The following is a 20,182-nucleotide window of genomic DNA, read 5'->3' as shown; positions in this document are numbered from 1 at the left end:
TTACTGTCCACATGTAAAAGTGCTTTCCAGGATCAGGGCTTAAATATGCATAGCACTATACAGATAGAGGGTATTGCCAAAGAGACAACAGTCTGAAAATAAATGGAAGACAGAGTGCATGCAGAGTGGGGTGTATGAGAAGAGCAGTCACTGTAAAAGAATAGAAGTTTCAGAACCAGATTCCTATATACTTGCTTATTGTTTTTAAAAAGCTACTCAACAGGGTAACTTATTTAATAAGTAGGTAGTGAAAACAAACACTTTACCTACTTTGTCCTTTCCTCTGCGAACGCATTCCAATTGTCTATCCCTTGTTGCGAACCAGTACTCCTGGAACCCAAAATATATCCCATATTTAGCACACTGTGATTTTTGGTCAAAAATTCTTAATGTAAAATCAAAACCAAAATAAATCTACATTTTGGTTTTGCTTTAAGGAGCAAGTCCAGCTGCCACCTCCATGGAGGTTCCCCTAGCAGTGGGGCTGGTGTGGTGCCACTGAATGAGGAGATGGGGCTAGATTTAGGGGTTACCCCAGGGGTAAGTGCCCTCAGGAGAACACAGACCCCATGTAAGCAGGGGCTTTCTGATTGGGCAAGGAGTTCCTGGATTTGGTCTTTACTGAAGGTCTTTGGGTTGTCACATGGGACACAAGATGCTAAAAGCACATTTTATGAACGAATTACATCTAATGACATCATTAGAATATTGTAGCGAATGTCACAAAGCGCAGGCAGTTTCCCCTATAGACTCTGCAACATGCTCAGCCACACCCAAATCCTGTAAATTGCTGTGCTTGAGCAAATGCCTCACTTTCATTGGGGTTTTTCAGAGGCATGTAGAATTCACCCACGTGGAACAGCTTACAAGATGAGGGCCCCAGTTTGTACAGAAACCCCACAGAATATGCAACTTCCTCCTCAGAAGGCATGTCTTTCACATCGTATTAAATATATATGTCTCATAATATCTTGGTGTTCTTTCACGTCTATTCTTGTAAATTATTTACATAAAAAAATGCCATATCACAAAACAGGTTTCATGAGAGAGGAACCTAAAAGAATCATTAAACCCACTTCATTTGAAGTCAGTGAGAGTTGTGGGTACGCAGCATCTTAAAAATTAAACTATTACAGTCTAAAGGCACAAATCAGTATGATACAGAGCTGTACAACAGAAAAAAATAATACAATGCTATCCAGTAGAGCTAACTCTGAGTAGCTGCAGACTTTATAGATTTGAATGCTTCATGGCACAGTTGTGTCTTCAGTTTCAAAAACAGGAATTACAAAGAGACATGCAGGCAATGACTGATGCATATTACCACCTTGAACAGAGGTATCTATTTGCCTTGGATTTATGAAAATATTTCAACAAAAATAATAATCGTATCATGTCATTTAGGTCATTGTTCCACATGAGGGCATTGGTGGATTGAGAGCCAAGAGATTTTAAGTGGTAGTTACTGTGTTGCTAACAGCACCCCTGAGGTTTTATAACCCATAGCTTTATCACTAAACTGACTTGGGTCCTGATCCCGCAAGGACGAGAGTAAATCAACTGAGGTTCTGATCAATCTCATTTCTGAATCAACTCAGTGATGCTCACCACTTTGCAGCACTGAGAAGCTAAACAAACAAAACGGGCCTTACTTTTATTGTCATTACAACATGGGCTCATATGCATTAAGCACATTGATCCCAATCTGGCAAACTCTTACTCAAGTGAATAATCCTAAGTAGTCCTACTGCTTTCAACTCTCTACTCGCAGAAGGGCCAGTCACAGGAGTAAGGATTTGGCCTTTGGTCTACATTTTCCCAGATCTGAAAGGTCCATTATCATCACCAAGCACTACACTGAATTTGTAACCTCATTAGTACAGTGACCAATATTCCTACCGGAAAAACTTCACAGAGAGTTGTAATTCTCCAGATCATAGGACTGAACATCTATCTCATACTAGCAGTTGCAAGACATTGCTTTGTTGTCTTTAAAGATCTGAAAATTAAATTATTTCAGAAAAAATATAACCTTAAGCGAGACAGGCTTTTTAAAAAGAAGGGATAAATAGTTAAAAAGAAGGGATAAATAGTTGTTCAGCTTACACTGGCTATTTCTCTTGAGATGTCATTCAAGTCAAGTGCAAATATAGCATCTCTGGCTCCGACAAATAAGGTATCAGTTTCTTCACTCACCAAGAGTGTGGAAAAATTGGATAATCCTGGTTTCATAAAAGTTTTTATATTTCCATCTAAAAACATACAAGTTATAAAGTTATTTTAAAAATTATTTGCTACTAAAATACCATTGCCATGAAACAAAAATATCAGACTGAAAAAGGGATAGCAGTGGGACAAAGTCTTATATTTTATTCACATTTTCCAGGATCGTGTTTTAAATAATTTTCAGTTATATATGGATATTTTATTCCCACTGTTATACAGAAAAATAACCAACACAAAATCATTATTAACTGGACACCAAAGTCTCCAGCCACTAGATTCAATGTTAGGGTAAATCACAGCAGAACATGCATACAAGAATCTGGGAGAAAGAGTGACCAATGGTGTTGAAAACTGTGTTGTCTTCAAAATTATCGCAAAGGATTCTTTGCATGAAAAGCAAAAAACTCTTCTACCTATTAGATCTCACAAGTTAAGTAGATTTGGGATGTGTCAGTACTTGGTTGGGGAAATACTAAGGGATGACAAAAGATGTGTTGGTTATGCAGTTGATGGCATTCTTTTCTCTGATCCTTTGCTGAAAATCAATGCCTCAACTTGGTGTTAGGTGAAACTGTGTTATTGAAAGTACCATGTATTTGTGCGAATACAGACTAACACGGCTGCTACACTGAAACCTGAAAGTACCATCTTTCAGATGACACATAAAGCCTAAAATGTGAAAACCTCTTGTGGGGATTAAAGATAGGATATCATAACATTCAAGAGATTGGAGTTCATAATACTAGTATCCTGGTCAAAAGCTAACTGAAAATAAAGTAATTGTTTCAGTCAGTCTAGCTGGCAATTCTTACACACCTACCACACAGAGGGAACCCTACTACTCTGCAGCATGTATCTTGTAACACAAGAGTTTTATCACACTTACTTTGGTATGTTACTGTTTTTCTGGGAATGCAGCTCAGGATAGAGGCTTCCATCTGTTGCATTAATCCATAAACAAGATAGAGACAGAGGACAGCAGTGGTACCACTCATTTTCAGAAATCCAGTTAGAATATAATCTATCCAGTTTTAATTCCTTGAAATTTGAATATTTACAGTCAGCATTTTCTGCATGGTGCTTGAAAATGTCTTGTTAGGAGGTCTCAGATGTAGATATCTATAGCTTTTAACATTTTATGAAGCTTGTGCAAATCAAAATAGCCTTTTAAATTGTTTTATTTGGAAATAAACTTTTCCACTAACATCCAATAGACATACCCTAAAATTAAAAGCAGTTTAAGATCAATTCAACTGATTACCTTGATTGATTACCTTCAACTGATTAAGCAAAGATCAACTGATTACCTTAGCTTTCATAACAAAAATGTATTCTGCACTCTTACAAGTCTTTTTGTTTGTATTTTACAGCTACCTCGTATATCAGTAGCCATTCCTACCTGACACTAGTCAACCTTTGTCTGTAGGTATGACTGTTTTGATCAGATCTACTGCATCCTGCAATAAGTAGGCACAACAGAGCTAACGTAATAATGCTGTGTGCAGCTTTCATTAGATGATTTTTGCTTTTGTGTGTTTCTGCCTCGGCTGTGTTTCAGGTCTTTGTTCCACAGTGGTAGACTATCTGAATCCATGGTCTCCTTTTGGGAGAGAAAGGATCTGAAATATGTTCTTTTTGCAGTTGTACCAAAGTGAAGGGAAAGGTGTGTGGGTAGGTGGGAAGCAGGACCGACATTAGATTGCTGGCACCCAGGCCAGAAACAAAGGAGTCCAAGCCCAAGCCCCGCCACCCAGGGCTCAAACCAAAGCCTGATCATCTAACTTAGCTTCACAGGGCCCTTAGTAGCATGGGGCCCCAGGCAATTTCCCTACTTTCTACCCCCTAACGCCATCCCTGGTAGGAGGGCATCACTGGACAGAGCTCAAAAACCTGTGTTGTGTGAAGCCCACAAGGTCTCAGTTACTCAGTTGAAGTTATAACAAATGATCCCAGCCTCCAGTTCCTTCTCCCACCCATTTACTCCTTCACCAGGCACCATGCTGCCCCCGAACGGGTCTCTGGGCTGTGGGAATGACACCAGGATGGGGGCACCTCCAACAGTTTTCTCCTGGCAGGAGAAAGGAAGGCCAGGGCACGCCGGGGGAGCTCAGCTCTGGCCTTGCCTTCTGGCAACCAGGACACTGCCCGGTGTGTGTGGGGGGCCTTCCCCATCGACCAGCTCCCCGAATCCAACCCCCTTCTATGGCTCCGGGGGGGGCGGCTGGTAGATGGTAACGGCGCCTCAGTGACTAGCAAATACACAGCAAAGCTGGACCCAATGGAGCCCGCTAGACCCCCTCCCCAGGACCCCAATACCCCCGCCTCAATCCTCCCAGAGCCTCCCCACCCCTCCCTACAGGAAACCCCAGGCCCCCCCCCCATCAGCTCCTCTGCCCCAGGGCCTCCCCCCATCTCCCCTTCCAGCCCTCAGGGAGCCCCCCCCCCATCCAGCCCCCCCCACTTCACCTCACTCCAGCGCTGGAGCAACACCTCGCCCCCCCCCCCCAAACTGCCGCATTACCCGCCAGGAGACGGTTGGCCCCACGCGCCCCAGATTCCCGCGCCGCCCTTCCCCCCCCTCGACACCGGCCCCCGCCCCGGTCGCCCCGCCCCAGCCCCCTCCCGCCTTGCCCGAACCGGCAGCTGCGGGCTCTCCGGGCTCGCCCACCGCGCTCCGCCCGGGGCAAGCTCCGCCGGCAGCGGGGAAGCCATTTCCCCGGCGGCCGAATCGCTCGCCTCCGCCAAAAGCAAGATCAAGGCCCCCGCGGCAGTACTTGTTCCCAACACGTGCCGGGGGAGAAGCCTGAAGGTTCCTCCGTCTCGCTCCGACCCGCCTCCTACCATTGTCCTTAACCCTAACAAACCCCCCCGGCGGTGGAGTACAGCTAAATTGGTTAGTCTCTAAGGTCCCACAAATACTCCTTTTCTTTCCAAGAACTTGAATCACTTCATGAGTTACAGCGTCCCAGCAAACAAGCTGCCCTAAGGGCAAGGAGGTATATTTGCAAAATTAACCCCAAGGAGCATCAAAAATGAGGTTAACATTTCAGATTCACTTTTTTTTTTTTTTTGGGCTTGCTGGCTGCAACTCCCACATTTAGGGCACCTGCAGCTTTCAAAAGTGTTTCAGCTACAATTTTTGCTTTTAGTCAGCACTTTTAAATTGGTGACACTATCAAATTGATCCGTGCTAAAGCACCGTAGGGAGGGGAGGTAGGTAACATGCTACACCCACTGTTTCATGTTCTCTATGTATATAAATCTCCCCACTGTGTTTTCCACTGAATGCATCCGATGAAGTGAGCTGTAGCTCAGGAAAGCTTATGCTCAAATAAATTGGTTAGTCTCTAAGGTGCCACAAGTCCTCCTTTTCTTTTTACATTTAACTAAGTGGAGCTTTGCTTGAGGGAGTGTGAATTTTTTTTCATAATTCTTTAAATACCCTTTTTTCCTCCTTCATGCCCAGTTGCTGTACCCATTCTGTAGGAAAGAAAACTAGAAAAGCACAGGGGAATTATACCAAGAAACAAACAAACAAAAATGGGACAGCAAATTAGACTGTCAACATGTTTTGTACAATATTTTTTAGTACTCATGGAAAGCAACTAAAATACAAATGTGATGAAATAAACTTTTATCTATTCCAACTTCATCTCAGAAGAACCACTGGATGGAAAACCTACTTTAATAGCTGTTTGCAGTGTGGTTGTACCTATGCTGGCCCCCGGCTATAAGAGAGACAAGGTAGATGAGGTAGTATCTTGTATTTGGACCAACTTCTGAGAGAGACAAGCTTTTGAGCTACACAGCGCTCCTCTTCCAGTGATAAATCCAAATACCTTCAAAGGTTCAGTCAACTAAAAGTGTACATTTTCTCCCACTTGAAATATAACAGAGTAACTCAGGAGTCCCTCAGGAGAAACTAACACCATTGCACTTATATGAGCTGTAGCTCACGAAAGCTTATGCCCAAATAAATTTGTTGGTCTCTAAGGTGCCACAAGTCCTCCTTTTCTTTTTGCGGATACAGACTAACACGGCTGCTGCTCTGAAACCTATATTTACCAAAGTTTCCCTAAAAATGTGCTGTATTAGAACCCTAGGAAAATCAATTACAGATAAGAGACCTATTAGTCATCCACTCCACTGACTTAATAATGTAGGCTTTTTTCTCCCCTGCACTACATTTTCTAGTGTTTTGGCTCTTCCAGTTAAGTGCTTTAGGAGATGGTATTTTCCCACTCACTTCTTGCAAGATATTATTCAAGTAAAGTAGACCAAGTGGAAAAAGTTTTCCCTAGTATTTAGCACATTTCCTTTTCAGTTTTATCCCATCTCAGGTTATACACCTGAAATAGTTTCTCTTCCTTGATATTTACCCCATTCACATTTTTGTAGATTACAGAAATACATATAAATGGTTTGTGCATAGGTTATGCATTTAGATACTCCTGGTCAGCCAGACCTAATATGTGGCAGAACGGGACAGAACAGATCTGCAATCTGTATTTGATATGGGGGGGGGGGGGAGAAGAGGATTTTGCAAGTTTGAGTTGACCATGCATTACCAGTAAGGAGGAAAAAGCTATGTAAATAACCTAGCTTTTGATCAGACTTATCATCATAGCAGGTGGCTCCTGTTTTCCACTGATTATACTGTGATTTGACTATGTAGCCTTGATAAAAGTCACAACATTTTTAACATAGATTATGTTCCTAATGCTATATATTGAAAAATGATTTTATTTGCTGAAATAACAGGTCCTATAATTCCTTTAAATGGGGAATGTTAGATGATTCCAACTGTCTAAGATGTTTCCACCCTAAGCTTCTGTCTGCTTGCATGTTTAAACCTGCCTCTGGAAATTTCCACTTCATGCATCCGACGAAGTAGGTATTCACCCATGAAAGCTTATGCTTCAATACGTCTGTTAGTCTATAAGGTACCACAAGACTCTTTGCCACTTTTGTCTGTGCTGGTGTTTTTAAAACTAGGACATGTAGGCAAAGTGACAAATGATTTGCATGCATCTTTTTATTAATACTCAAAGAGATAGTAGCTGGATAATGCTTCCCTTAGCTATCAGCCCTTCAGAGTTAAGGCTTCTGCTCATGCAGTAGTTCAAGGGCAAAACTGCAATCTTTTAAATACATTCTTCTGGCACAAAGCTTAACAGAACACATTAGATGTCAATGCTTTTTAAACAGCAACGACTTTACTGCCCAGAGCGAATGCAAACATTTTCCACACCTGCCCTCATTTAGCAGTTTACCCAAACAAGGTTCACAAAAGCTATTTATTTCAAAAGTAATCTCTTTATGTTGTCCTTAAATGTTTTCTCATTTAAAGTGGACTATTGCTTAACCCTGCAATCTGGCTGTGACTCACCAGCCACAGCCACGAGATATGGTGAATGAGGAGGATAGTACAGAATCTTCATGCATGCATTTTAAAATAATTTTCATCTTGTATCTAAGAATGTATTTTTATGCATCAAAGTTTATTATATTTAGAAAGGGTCCAGACTTATTTTGGGCAAAATGAACTACAACTAACTTTAGCCACAGCAGAACAGAACATCAATACAAATAAAAACAGTGTGCTGTATTTAAGAAGCTTAATATTTCTGCATTTTTAAATGTTTATATATTAAAGAAGCTATAGATTTTTGTAAATTTTATAAACAGGAAGAAAAAATATTATTGGTATTACATACCACTTAAGATATGTAAGCAACTGAATAAGAACAGTTGTATTAGTCCAACACATCTGTTTCAAATAACAGTGCATTATTTGCACAGGAGATTCGTCTGCTCCATCAGGGCACCTTTCAAGCAAACAAATGAGGAATCTCCCTTCCCTGAATCTACACTTAGTACTCCTCACCTCCATGCAGCTACCAGGTGCTGTCAGTACAGAAGCAAGGGACAGCTCTTATACTGGGTTTATATTTCTTTCCCAAATTAACAAACACTGAATAGGCTTTACTTCTCTAATGACTCGTGTACAGCAACTGTTACTGATAAAATGTTTCACTTTGCTGTGGCTCCACCCTTCCCTCCCAATGGTCAGATTTTATTTATTTTTTTATATATAAAGCTATTTTTGCTTGTTGTTTGAAACAGCTCAATGTACCAGTGATAATCATAGAGATAAGGTTTGGCTCCTGGGATGTAGGAGCCTGGAACGTAACTCTCGCATTCTGGCTGGTACAAACTGGTATTGGCATTCAAGGCAGAGGTAACACCATGGTGCCTTGTTTAATGCACTGGAACCCTAGGAAAATCAAGTAGCTCTGAAATAATCCAAAAAGCAACCCTGTAAATGGATGATTTTGTAGTTATATAACACTATATAATCCCAATTTCATGTATCAGTGCCAAAGAAGTGGTCATATTTCCTACACCACAAGCAAAACATCATTGAAACCAGAAGGCAACTGTTTACCTCTACATTTATTGCAGATTTTAAAAAGATTAACAATGCTAACATATTTATTTGTACTAAAAAGAAACTTCAGTTATCCAATAATATAAGCATTTATTACTAGCTTAGCACTACTGCCAATTTGCACAGAACAAAAACTAGCAAATTGCTCTACAAGATCATCAAACAGTAAAAACAACCAAAAGACAGCAGACACACCACTGAAGTTAGTTAAAATGTTCACTGATGCTTGTAGTCTTCATGGAAGAGAGCCTGGAAACTAAAATAACAGAAAAGAAACTAGTAAACAAGGCAATGTATCTGCACAATGTTTCACATATGTACCTGTATTTAAATTTTCAAATCAGAGCTGCCTGCAAAAGCAGGTTAAAATAAAGGGGGGAGGGGAATTCCTTCTGCAAAAGGAGAGTAAGGTCATCTCTTGGTAAAACAAGATAAAAGTGGTTCACAGAAACCCACTTGAGAGCAACACTGGAATCTTAGCACCAGCGCTGCTCTGCTGATATCTTGTCCAAAATTAAAGTTTGGCACAAGAAAGACTGACCATACTACAGTTATCCAGGGCAGCAGATTGAGATTCCCTTAGGAACTACTGTTCACATTCATTTTCAAGAGTGCATAATACTCAAGGAAATTGCTCTAAATTGAGTTGAAATCAGCAGAAAATGTACCATTTTCCAATCTGGATACTGAATTTTTCCAGACTGGATAAGTAGGTGTTCAGCAAATGTACCCCAAAAGGTACTGTGCCCAATCTGTTTAAACCAGAACAGCTCAGAATGGTGATCAGGGTCGAGGGGGCTGAGAAAATCCATCCCAACATAGTGTGAAGCCACACACTGATTTGTGTCTTTTTCTGCAAATAGCACAGCATGTAGTCAAGAGATTTTCTTCCAAAATGTAAATGTGAAAGAAGAGGTGAACTGGAAGCATGTGGGAAAATAAAATAAAATAAAATAATTGTAAAACAGCAACAATGGCAGCTTCATCAATGAAACTAAAAGGAAAGTTAAACCCATATTAGTGGGTATGAGAAATAATTCTGGGTCCAACACTATTGGTTCCAGAGCATCATTCTACAACAGACTATGAATGGTGGAACTCCTCTTTTTTTTTTAAAAAAAAAAGACGAAAAAAAAGACTCCGTTTTTGCATTCAACACAATGTCCAATTAAGCATGGGAAAGGGAAAAAGTGCAGTGGAAAACATCTCCAAATAGGGACCTATCAGGTAAGTGTAATACTGCCAAATATTGTACCAGCTGAACTTAAAGGCAGTTTTTCTCCAACATGATTGTGCTGTTTATGCTTCTAAACATTTCCAAGCAAAGCCTATGGGATAAATCTTTGTAGTATCACTAAATATCTTGAATAAAGTATGATGAATCAGGCAAGCTTTGAGAAAATACATTTGTATTTATGGTCCTGAATGCTCTAACTTCTTGTAATGTAAAGGTGCAGAAGCATGACGTTCATGGAAAAATTTAACTGTACCAACATGACAATCATTTCTATATCTGCTATTTACTGTTTTTAGCAGCCATGTGCTTTCAAGCTATTAAAATTGAGTGACCCGAAAAGTTACACTGTGGCATGATATCGTAGCTTATTGCTTACACACACACACACACACACAGAGGAAAGAGAAATCTTGCTTTCATAAACTAAGTAAACTGATTTTACAGGAATGGAAAGGTTTTGGTGCTAAAGAATGAAAATTAAGATACTCCCTCCATTTCAATTTCAATTGGCAAGTTTATTTATTTTTATAAGGAGGAGATGACTGTCCTCTGCCCAATAGGCACATGTGAGTTGATAACTAGAGATCAAGTTTTCTTGCATATTCATCCTTTAGGAATGCCAGACACTGCTGCTTTACTGTAAGGTACTTGTATTGACTGTACCGTAAGCTGTCTGCATTACAAGCAGCATGGTGCCAGATGAAATCATTAACAAGCCTGCACGCTCTGAGTAAGCCAAACATACATCAGATCAAGACAAATTCTCTTTCAAGAGGAAGTAATCTGCCATTGTCACATAAAAAAAGTGAAGGCTCAACTATTTTTAGAAGTGTAACGATGGAGAAAAAGAAGCAGGCTAAAAAGTGCAACTGATATTATTAAATTGTCACTTCAAGCAATCCAATCATGGATTCTTTACTGACATGCAAACCTGGTGAAAGACGAAATGATCAACTAGACCTTGAACATTTGTTTCCAATACTACTGCTAAGTTTGCCATCATTTCTTCGGAACTGCTTCACCAAGAATGCATTTTTTTTGTTATTGAAGCACAGAGTATACTACTGGAGACTCATCTTTGATTTAATTAAAGAGAGAACAATGGAATACAAAGTTCTTTAACAATTTCAGGTTTTGTTTCATTTTCCTGGAGTCTTGCAGTCAAAGAACTTCTGAAGAGCAATATTCAATAGAATTAGAAATAAGCTGACTCCCTAAAGTGATGCTCTGATTACAAAACAGATCTTCGGCTTCCAGATCTTCTATATTTGACTTCCAATACTATTTTAAAACATAGTTCCAATCTTCTGCAGAACCCAAGTTACACCTTGTTCGCAGATTTATTTCTTTGAGAGGAAGAAACTATACAAGATTTTATTGAGCAAGACCTGCAAATTCACATAAAAACAAGTACACTTGAAATTGGTACTGCTTGCTACAGTGAAAATATGAGCAGCTGAAATTTTTGTTAGGCAGTACAGTTGGGTGTTCTTATATGGATTCATTATGTTAGTCCTACAAAGGTAGGCATGGATTCCTACATGCGTGCATGCTTATTTTAAAAGGTTTTGTTCTTAAATTGTTCTATGAATGGAAAAAAAATATCAAGAACTGCTTTGTCCAGATCATACCAGCAGTTCAAAAGATGCAGCCATTCAAAAAAAGCTTAGTAAAATAAAGCAACATCTGGTACTGAGGAAAACCGTCTCTCAAAGAGATCTGAATTTGAAAATCTTCTCAGCCTGAGAAAGGAGCAGATTGGTTTTCCAGCTTATATTTTTTGTGCTGCTTACATTGTTTGGAGCAAACCATCTTGTCACATAGTAGGCATTCTTGGCCAAAGAGAAAGGTAAACAGGCACGTCTGAGAGCAAATCAGTTGTTTCTTCCTCAGAAGATGACATCCAAGTTGTCAGCTTGCACATCTAAGTACAAGGCTAACTTTAATCTTGGAAAATGTTTTTGGTACATTAGTATTCAAGTTCACTGCCACAGCACAAAGTGTTCTTCATACTGGCAGCATGCCGAAAACCTTTCACACAGCAGCTTTTGCATGTCCACGTTTTCTAGCAAACGAGTCTCTTGCGTCAAACCTAGAAAGTAAGATGTTGGGTAATTCAGCAGTCCAAAGTAGTTCTGGATTTTCATGAAATAATAAAAACCCAGATGTATTTGTGGAAACACAGTAACACTTTCACTTCTGTTCAAAGGAAGGCTTTTTAACTGCAGTATTTTAATGTTTGCAGGAATTCATAAACCAGACTTGTCCATTGCACATACCTATTTACTTGCTCTTTTCTGCCTGTACATTTGTATCATTCTTTGACGGAAAACATCAAATGTATCTTCTTTATTTTCTTCCCCTGCAGCACCCAAGCCCTCCCCTGCAGAGGTAGTACCCCTAGGGAGTAAAATGGATAATTAGCACAATTTGATTCAAACACATGATTTGACAAAGTGCAGAAAAGATGTAAAATAACAATAGTTTCAAAGGGAGACAGTTACAGAGTAAGGATCCAATTCAGTTTCCTCTGTGTCCCTTAATATGCCAGGCCAACTATGTATAGCTTTTCCTCCCCGCAGACAGAAACAGAAAAAAGCCAAGGCCATGTGATATTGCTGAGTAAATGGAAATATAGGTAGTTATCTAGATCAATTTCACATAAACTCCTCTGGGTTGATCACCTGGTTCGTGACACACATGGTCCCTATTCAAAATGATGGCACCCCAAAGTATCATTGTTTTTAAAGTTCAAAATGGCACAGAAACCACCAGATCTCTTGGGAACAAAGCCCCCTGCCTTTATGTTGGAGAAAAAACAATTAGAGGGCAAGTTATCAGCCGTGAACACAACCACAGGGTCTGGTGAGCTATAACTGGGCTTGCTGTGCCCCAAGTGGAAACTCAGACACCATAAGTGGCATCAAGAAAGAAACCATCCTCATTATCCGATTTCTGTAACTATATAGCCGTGGCCACATAAGCCAAGTAGATGATCATATAGCCTTGGAATATTTGCACAATCTTAACGGAAGATTGAGCCTTTGCAGTCCGCAGGGATTTCTGTGGCTGCAACCAAGTCCCAGGAAAATGTTTTTTCCTTGCAATTCCTCAGTATTAGAATCTGCCTTGGGAGCTGCAAGATCAAGTTAAAAACTCTGTAGGAAGAGCATAAAACCACCTAACAATTCTGTGGCTTCCTGGTAGGATAGGCCACTGTCCAAAATGTGCCTTTCTCCACATGCCCCACAGAAATATGCCATTCCCATCCTAGTTCACCAAGTCACCACTCTCACTGCATTAAAAATCTTCCCAAAGATATTTCTGTGATACCCACAATAGGGAACAAATAAATGTGTCTGTAACATGTCATAGCTTAATCATTCCTCTGGACCTCCCAATGCATTCCTTTGGTTTCATCTTTTAGGTTGTCAGTACTTCAGGGCAGGGACTGTCTTCATTTTCTGTCTTGTACAGTGCCAACCATTGGTGCTTAGGTAATAATGGATTTGTGGACCAGGAAGACTTTATTGTAGATATGATAAGAAGTAGAGTCCCCCTTCTGGGATAACTTTCCGGGCAAGTGACTGATCAGAGAAGTTCAAGATTAGACTGGTTATAAGAGTGATCATCTGAAGCCATTCTACCTTCAGATTTTCCTTCCCTTAGTTCAATCTCAGGATTGGCCAGTTCCACAGCTGTGACAAATCACTTCTCTGAAATGGAGAGAGGAACACAAGACCACTAGGGGCTTCCCATAACTGAACTTTCTGTAACTACTGGCTCCAGCAGGAGGCATCATGTTCCCCATCTCTTATCTCTGCTATGGAAGAAGGAAGAGAAACCCAAGAGGAGAAAGGGGATGTTATTCTCAACATTTCAAAGACTAGCCATTATCTTTTCCCTATCACAGGCAGGCCTCAAGGTTCTGTTCCATCTCCACATACAAGAAGATTGACATGTCTGTGTGCATCAATCCTGGAGGCAAATGCTCTTGTTGCTGTAACACAGCGATCAAAGGCTACGCTAACATTACATTGGACTGTCTCTAAACCCTCACACATACTACTTCTGTCCATTTCTCTTTGATGAGACAAAATTACCCAAACTGTGGGCCTTCTAACCACATCTCAACTAGTACTTGTCCACAGAAGAGTTGATGGTTTCTAAAGCATGCAGCATTTCCAAAGAGAGGGCCATGGATCACCTTGAATAGATGAAAAGCTGCACCAGACAGCAATTAAGGTCACTACAGTGATACACAAAAAGGTAAATTGCACAGGACAGCCTCACTCACATTAAGATAATCTCAGATTTGGGCCTGAGACATGCCTCCAGAGAGAAAGGAAAGAGCACTGGAGACCATTAAAGAATGCAGTGCTTTGGAGTTATCTAAAGACATAGCTGCAACTCCCTCTGTACATTAGACCAAAAACGACAACACAATTTTCCTGAGAGCTGTGTACAAGGAGTACGTACACAAACTGTTCTCACTTGTCTGCTATGGGCAAGTGCCTTTCCATAAGTGACAGAGCAGCTAACTTTAGTTGAAAAAACAAAAGCCAACAGCATATTTTCATACCTAAAACACTTCTCTTTAGAGAGGATCTAAACCTTCTTCAGAACCTGGTAGGTTCACAGCTGGATTGACCAAACAGGCTTTAACACTCAACTATTAATTGCGTGCTGAGGAAACCAAGAGGCTGCATGTGCTCTTGGCTTCTCCAAGTGTGTTGGGATGAGAAGTTCTGGGAGCTAAGGATCCAGTATCTTGGTAGAGAGTAGAAAGCTATAGACCAGATGGGGTACGTTCCCATAGGGCATTCCCTTCTGAAGGAAGGAGGTGGGAGACTAAGGTGGTAGGCCACCTAACCACAGGGTGTCCCAGAAGTACAAAGAAACACACACTTGGCTAAAAGACACCCAACTAAATTAACTAATTATGTTGAAGAGAAAGATGGGAAAAAATTTACCTAAGAAAATAAAGAGTAAACCAACAAAATATTCAGCCAGCCAGAGTTTTTCCCATATAGTTGGTGGAGTGAAATCACAAGTTCTTTTGTGCTCTTTGTTTCTATCTGCAGCTTGGAAGAACTATAACCTACTATCTGGGCTGGAAGAGGACATTGGAGAAGACATCCTTAAAACTTAGAAAAGATTGTGAAATGCATACATTATTATTTTAAGAGAAAAGTATGCTTACCTTCTAGGAGATGCACTTACCTCTTTGCAGGATGCAGTGGAAAGAATCTTAAGTTTACAGTGGAGACGGTGTATTACCTTAACACATAAACACTGTGTGTGGAACTCCTGTGAACTCTACTTATATGTTACAATGGACACATCACTGCAATATCCAGGCACCAACTGGAATTCTGCATGCAGACAGCTTGCAAGGTAAAACCTATTTGTTTTCCTTCTAACGGAGCAGGGCACCCCTATGTTATTACAAGGCTTCCACACACAGCAGGGTGCTCTCCAGAGTTTAGGTGGTGTAAATACAGCGCCTCAGGAAGCATTTCCTCCCAGCCTTCAGCAATGTCCATTCAGATGGCAGGAAACAGCCTCCCCTTAGAACACCAACTTCCACCCAATCTGATTAGTAGAGACATGAGGCCTCCAGTCTCAACTCTGACCAGCCCAAGGAGCAGACCAAGAGTGGGAATAATACACAGGACCGATCCCCTCAGGACAGGACAGGGACCCACAATTGCTACTAGAAGCATAGTATTTTCCAAATATGTCTAATATTTTTGCAGTTTGTTCCCATTACATACACTTTCACAGGCTCTTTGATTCCTTTTCCTTGTGAACCAAGACCACGTCCTTCTTGCCAGCCCATCTTCTGAAGCATCTGGAAACCCACATTCTTAACTGTTAATTTCTTGTGTAAAAAGTCTAAGTCTTTTGGTTTCTGCAGAGAGAGAAAGCAGGGGGAGAGTTTTTGATACAAAAAAGCAGCCACCGATTTGATCTCTTCACCAGAAACCTTCTGCAAATTGAGTGTGTCCAAGTTCCTGAATGTACAGAAACAGATTTAAAAAGTATATGTTTAATTGACAGGTTTCTCCATTGGGATGAAAAATGTCTGCTGAAGAGTAATCGTTTGTGTAGCCAATTTACAGAGTAAATTGTACCTAACAAGCTACTTTTATTGTGTGTCATGGGTTTGTTTAATTACACTATCAAAAATAGGAAAGCGTTAGAGCATACTATTTTCTTTTTTAATAGCCGTGTTTTCTGATAACAAAAGCAGGATGAAAAATTTGAAACATTAACCCAGTCACTATTACAAAAACTGCATTGGAACACATTTATATCAGCCTTACAAAATTATTCTGAAGAGGTAAGAGAAAGCTACCAGATTAACAAATGATTTAATTCTTCAATAAGGGCCCTAACCTGTGGGGGTGTTGAGCTTTGTCACCTTCCACTGTCTGCCCTGGGAGTGGAGGGAAGTTCGCTACTCTCAAACAGTGCCCTGTTCCTTGCAGGATCCAGGTCTAAGGTTCGGATTGCCATGAAATCAATGGCAGACATTTACAGAAACTGCAAAAGAACTATTTTCACAAGACAGTGTGTAATTTCACTCTCAGTTTCCTCACCTTCTTCTTCTTTGTAACTGGGCGGCCTCGGGGTCTGTCATAAGCAATTCTGACAGGTTCATGAACTGGGAATTAAAGCAAAGACAAAAGTCAATCACAAAGATGACCAATTTTAATATGGAAATAGCAAAATACATATTCATATACATGACTCCCACTTAATGTCTTAATCTAATACTATTACCAAGGATATTAAGGTTAGAGTGCACAAAAAACAAAGATTTTCAAAGGCACAAGTGGGACCTAGGCACTAAACTCCCATTCACTGTCAAAGGGAATCAGGCACCTAACTGCTCTTTGTACCTTTGACAATCTCCCCAAAAAGTACTATAGTCCAAGGATCAAATTCTGCAAGGACTTCATATCTGTTCAGCTCCACTGACTTTGAAAATGTTTTGGTGGAAAGCCAAGTCAAGACTGGCACATAAATCAGTTCATTGTGTCTTGTTCCCACAGCACATATGGAGTCATCTATTCATCGACCATTTTTATTTATGTGTGGTAAAGACACTCATGAAAGTAGTTATTGAACATGTGCAGCAGTCAGTTTTCAGCATAAGTATCACTCAACTGTTCGAATTTATTCTTTTAGAACACAAAAGAGATAACATGGCCACACTGTCAAATTACTTCACAAATTCCACTTAACTTTTGAGATACAAATATCAAAGCAAAATACTTCCCGATTTACTGTTATGAACTTTTTACAACATGAAAGTATTAGTCTGACTTTCTAAATATGTTCATTGCCAGATTTGAGACATTGCTCAAAACTAGAAACAAGTGATGGAAATCCCGCACCAACCCACCTTTTTCTCACTTTGTTTAATCAACAGCAGAAAGGAGTGTGGGTATGCAATATCCACATACGCTCACTGTAGACAAGCATTGTTGAGTCAACCTTACAACACACACAAGTTAGAAGCAAGTTTTACTATTGCACCAGAATGCAATGACTGTCCACCTGTTCACTGGGATGTGCCAATGGCTACTAGTGAATAGACATCTGAAGTCCGTATTTTTTTAGTTCAATTTATTAAACCAAGAACCACAAATATATAGGAATTCAGGGACTCTTGCTGAGGGCCAGAAAACATCCTTGAAATGATACTTACCTTTTGGTTCCTCTATGAGGCAGACCCTCTTAGATGCAGGAATCATGCCAACTTTCAGAGATTTGCTGCTGATTCTTTTGCGAGGAAAAGGGATACCAGGAGCAGAAGCTGGCACATGTGCTGACAAATTTGGTGTAGTACAATCGGAAGCTGAGCTTGGCTGCATTTCGCCTGTTGAAGTTTCATCTCCTGTTTTGGACCGCATCTCTTTGGATGCGATCTCCTCAGAGCCACCTGCTTCCCCCTCCTCTGCATGCTCCATTTCCACTTCTTCCAAGGTTTGGGAGATATTCTCTTCAAGTTCAGTTTCTTCCTCTTCCTCCTCATTGTCTTCCTCCTCCTCTTCCTCCTCCTCCTCTTCTAAATTATCCAAATTTCTTTCTTCAGGTTTATCACTTTCCCCAGGTGCAGCTATTTCCGAAACAGCACTGAAGTTGATGGATGGGCACAATTCGTAGACTTTCATTCGATAAAATTTGAAAGCAGAACTGTTTTGGTCTTGTAGAAACCTGGAAAACAAATTGCATTGAAAAGCATTTAAATTCAACAACAAAGAAAATTCCTATGAGTTACCATAAAATTAGATATTAAAAATTGATTTAGTAAAAAAGATTAGATGTAGTCATTACACTGGTACTTTTGTACTATTATGAAATGCTATAGGAACTCCCAATCACATGTAAAAAAATGTCTCTTGGTCCAACTAGACAAACACAAATGACGTTACACCAACAAAAGATTTGGCCCAAAGTGGCACAACCCCACAGAAAGCAGTAGAGCCGTGCCAACTTACACCATCAGAAGATTTATCCCATTGTGTTTGAAGTCCTAAAAAGAGTTCAGAACATAAGAATGGTCATTGTTGGTCAGACCAATGGTCCATCTAGCCCAGTATCCTGTCTTCCCGTGCCAGATGCTTCAGAGGAAATGAACAGAACAGGGCAATTTATCAAGCAATCCATCCCCTTTTCTTTAGTCTCAGCTTCCGGCAGTCTGAGGTTTAGGGACCCAAAGCATGGAGCTGCGTCTCTAACCATCTTGGCTAACAGCCATTGATGGACCTAACCTCCATGAACTCCCCCCCCCCCCCCCAATGGTAATGAGTTCCACAGGTTGACTGTGCATTGTATGAAGAAGTACTTCCTTATGTTTGTTTTAAATGTATTGGCTATTAATTTCATTGGGTGACCCCCACCGGTTCTTGTGTTACGTGAAAGGGTAAACACTTCCTTATTCACTTTCTTCACATCATTCATGATCTTATAGACCTCTGTTCTATCCCCCCTTGGTCATCTCTTTTCCAAGCTGAACAGTCCCACTCTTTCTAATCTCTCCTCCTATGGAAGCTGTTCCATATCCTAATCGTTTTTGTTGTCCTTCTTTGTGTCTTTTCCAATTCTAATGTTATCTTTTTTGAGATGGGTTGACCACAGCTGCAAACAGTATTCAAGGTGTGGGCGTGCCATGGATTTCTATGGTGGCATTATGATATTTATTATCTTATCATCAATCCCTTTCCTAACGGTTCCTACCATTCTGTTAGCTTTTTGGACTGCCACTGCACATTGAGCAGATGTTTTCAGATAACCATCCACAAGTACTCCAGTATCACTTTTTGAGTGCTAATAGCGAATTTAGACCCAATCACTTTGTCTGTATAGTTGGGATAATGTTTTCCAATGTGTATTACTTTGCATTTATCAACATTGAATTTCATCTGCCATTTTGTTGCCCAGTCATCCAGTTTTGTGAGATCCCTTTGTAACTCTTCCCAGTCAGCTTTGGACTTAACTATCTTAATTAATTTTGTATCATCTGCAAACACTGTCACCTCACAGTTTACTCCTTTTTCCAGAACATTTATGAATATGTTGAACAGCACAAGCCCAAGTACAGATCTTTGGGGGACCCCACTATTTACCTTTCTCCACTGGGAAAGCCGACCATATATTCCTACCCTTTGTTTCCTACCCTTTAGACAGTTACTGATCCATGAGAGGAACTTCCCTCTTATCCGTTGACTGACTACTTTGCTTAAGAGCCTTTGATGAGGGTCCATGTCAAACGCTTTCTGAAAGTCCAAGCACACTGTACCCACTAGATCACTTGTCCACATTTGCTGACACCCTCAAAGAATTGCTTTGGGGTGCAAGATGACTGGTTGTGGATGTAAAAAAAATTACATCTCCCATATATCACAACAACTGTGCATTCTGGAGAGATATTGGCCTCCTCTCAAGCTTCAGATATTGTCTCCATTAGTGGTCAATAAGTTAAACCAGCAGTTCTCAAACTTTAGCAACCCGAGGACCCCCATTTTGATTTAAAATTTTTCATGGACCCCCCAAGCTGGCTTCTAATTTTCCCCGGGGCTGCTGGACTCCTGCTCAGCCCTAGCCCCCAATCCACCCCTCCCCCTCATCTTCCCCACCTCCTTCCGCCCCCACCACAGAGCGCACTCTGTGCCGGCTCCTCCCCCTCCCTCCTAGTGCCTCCTGCATGCCACGGAACAGCTATTCAGCCATGTGCAGGAGACGCTGGGAGGGAA

The 20,182-nt window shown here is 40.6% G+C and overlaps 2 protein-coding genes across 4 annotated transcripts in view; both read right to left on the bottom strand.

Annotated features, from left to right (window-relative positions):
- Positions 1-7,169, bottom strand: part of HOMER3 (homer scaffold protein 3) — a 67,349-nt gene extending 60,180 nt beyond the window's left edge. The window contains 4 exon segments of the mRNA XM_084614813.1: positions 271-330; positions 2,107-2,252; positions 3,113-3,264; positions 4,895-7,169. Of these exon segments, the coding sequence (XP_084470939.1) occupies positions 271-330; positions 2,107-2,252; positions 3,113-3,221 (315 nt within the window). The 5' untranslated portion in view covers positions 3,222-3,264; positions 4,895-7,169.
- Positions 7,170-7,246: 77 nt separating this feature from the next.
- The window catches only part of SUGP2 (SURP and G-patch domain containing 2), a 20,981-nt gene continuing 8,045 nt past the window's right edge, over positions 7,247-20,182 (bottom strand). For 2 of the 3 annotated variants that reach the window (XM_084614807.1, XM_084614806.1), the window contains exons 7-11: positions 17,635-18,143; positions 16,520-16,584; positions 15,692-15,828; positions 12,194-12,314; positions 7,247-8,933 (exon numbers count right to left, since the gene is read on the bottom strand). In XM_084614807.1, coding sequence (XP_084470933.1) covers positions 12,194-12,314; positions 15,692-15,828; positions 16,520-16,584; positions 17,635-18,143 — 832 coding nt within the window. In that variant the 3' untranslated portion in view covers positions 7,247-8,933. Of the gene's footprint in view, positions 8,934-10,408; positions 12,007-12,193; positions 12,315-15,691; positions 15,829-16,519; positions 16,585-17,634; positions 18,144-20,182 lie in introns of those variants that run through there. The other variant, XM_084614805.1, reaches the window with a different exon arrangement.

Source organism: Lepidochelys olivacea (assembly GCF_965140295.1).
Source record: "Lepidochelys olivacea isolate rLepOli2 genome assembly, chromosome: 25".
Taxonomy (NCBI): Eukaryota; Metazoa; Chordata; order Testudines; family Cheloniidae; genus Lepidochelys; species Lepidochelys olivacea.
Note: the sequence above shows the minus strand (reverse complement) of the source record. Positions and strands in the feature narration are given on the sequence as shown.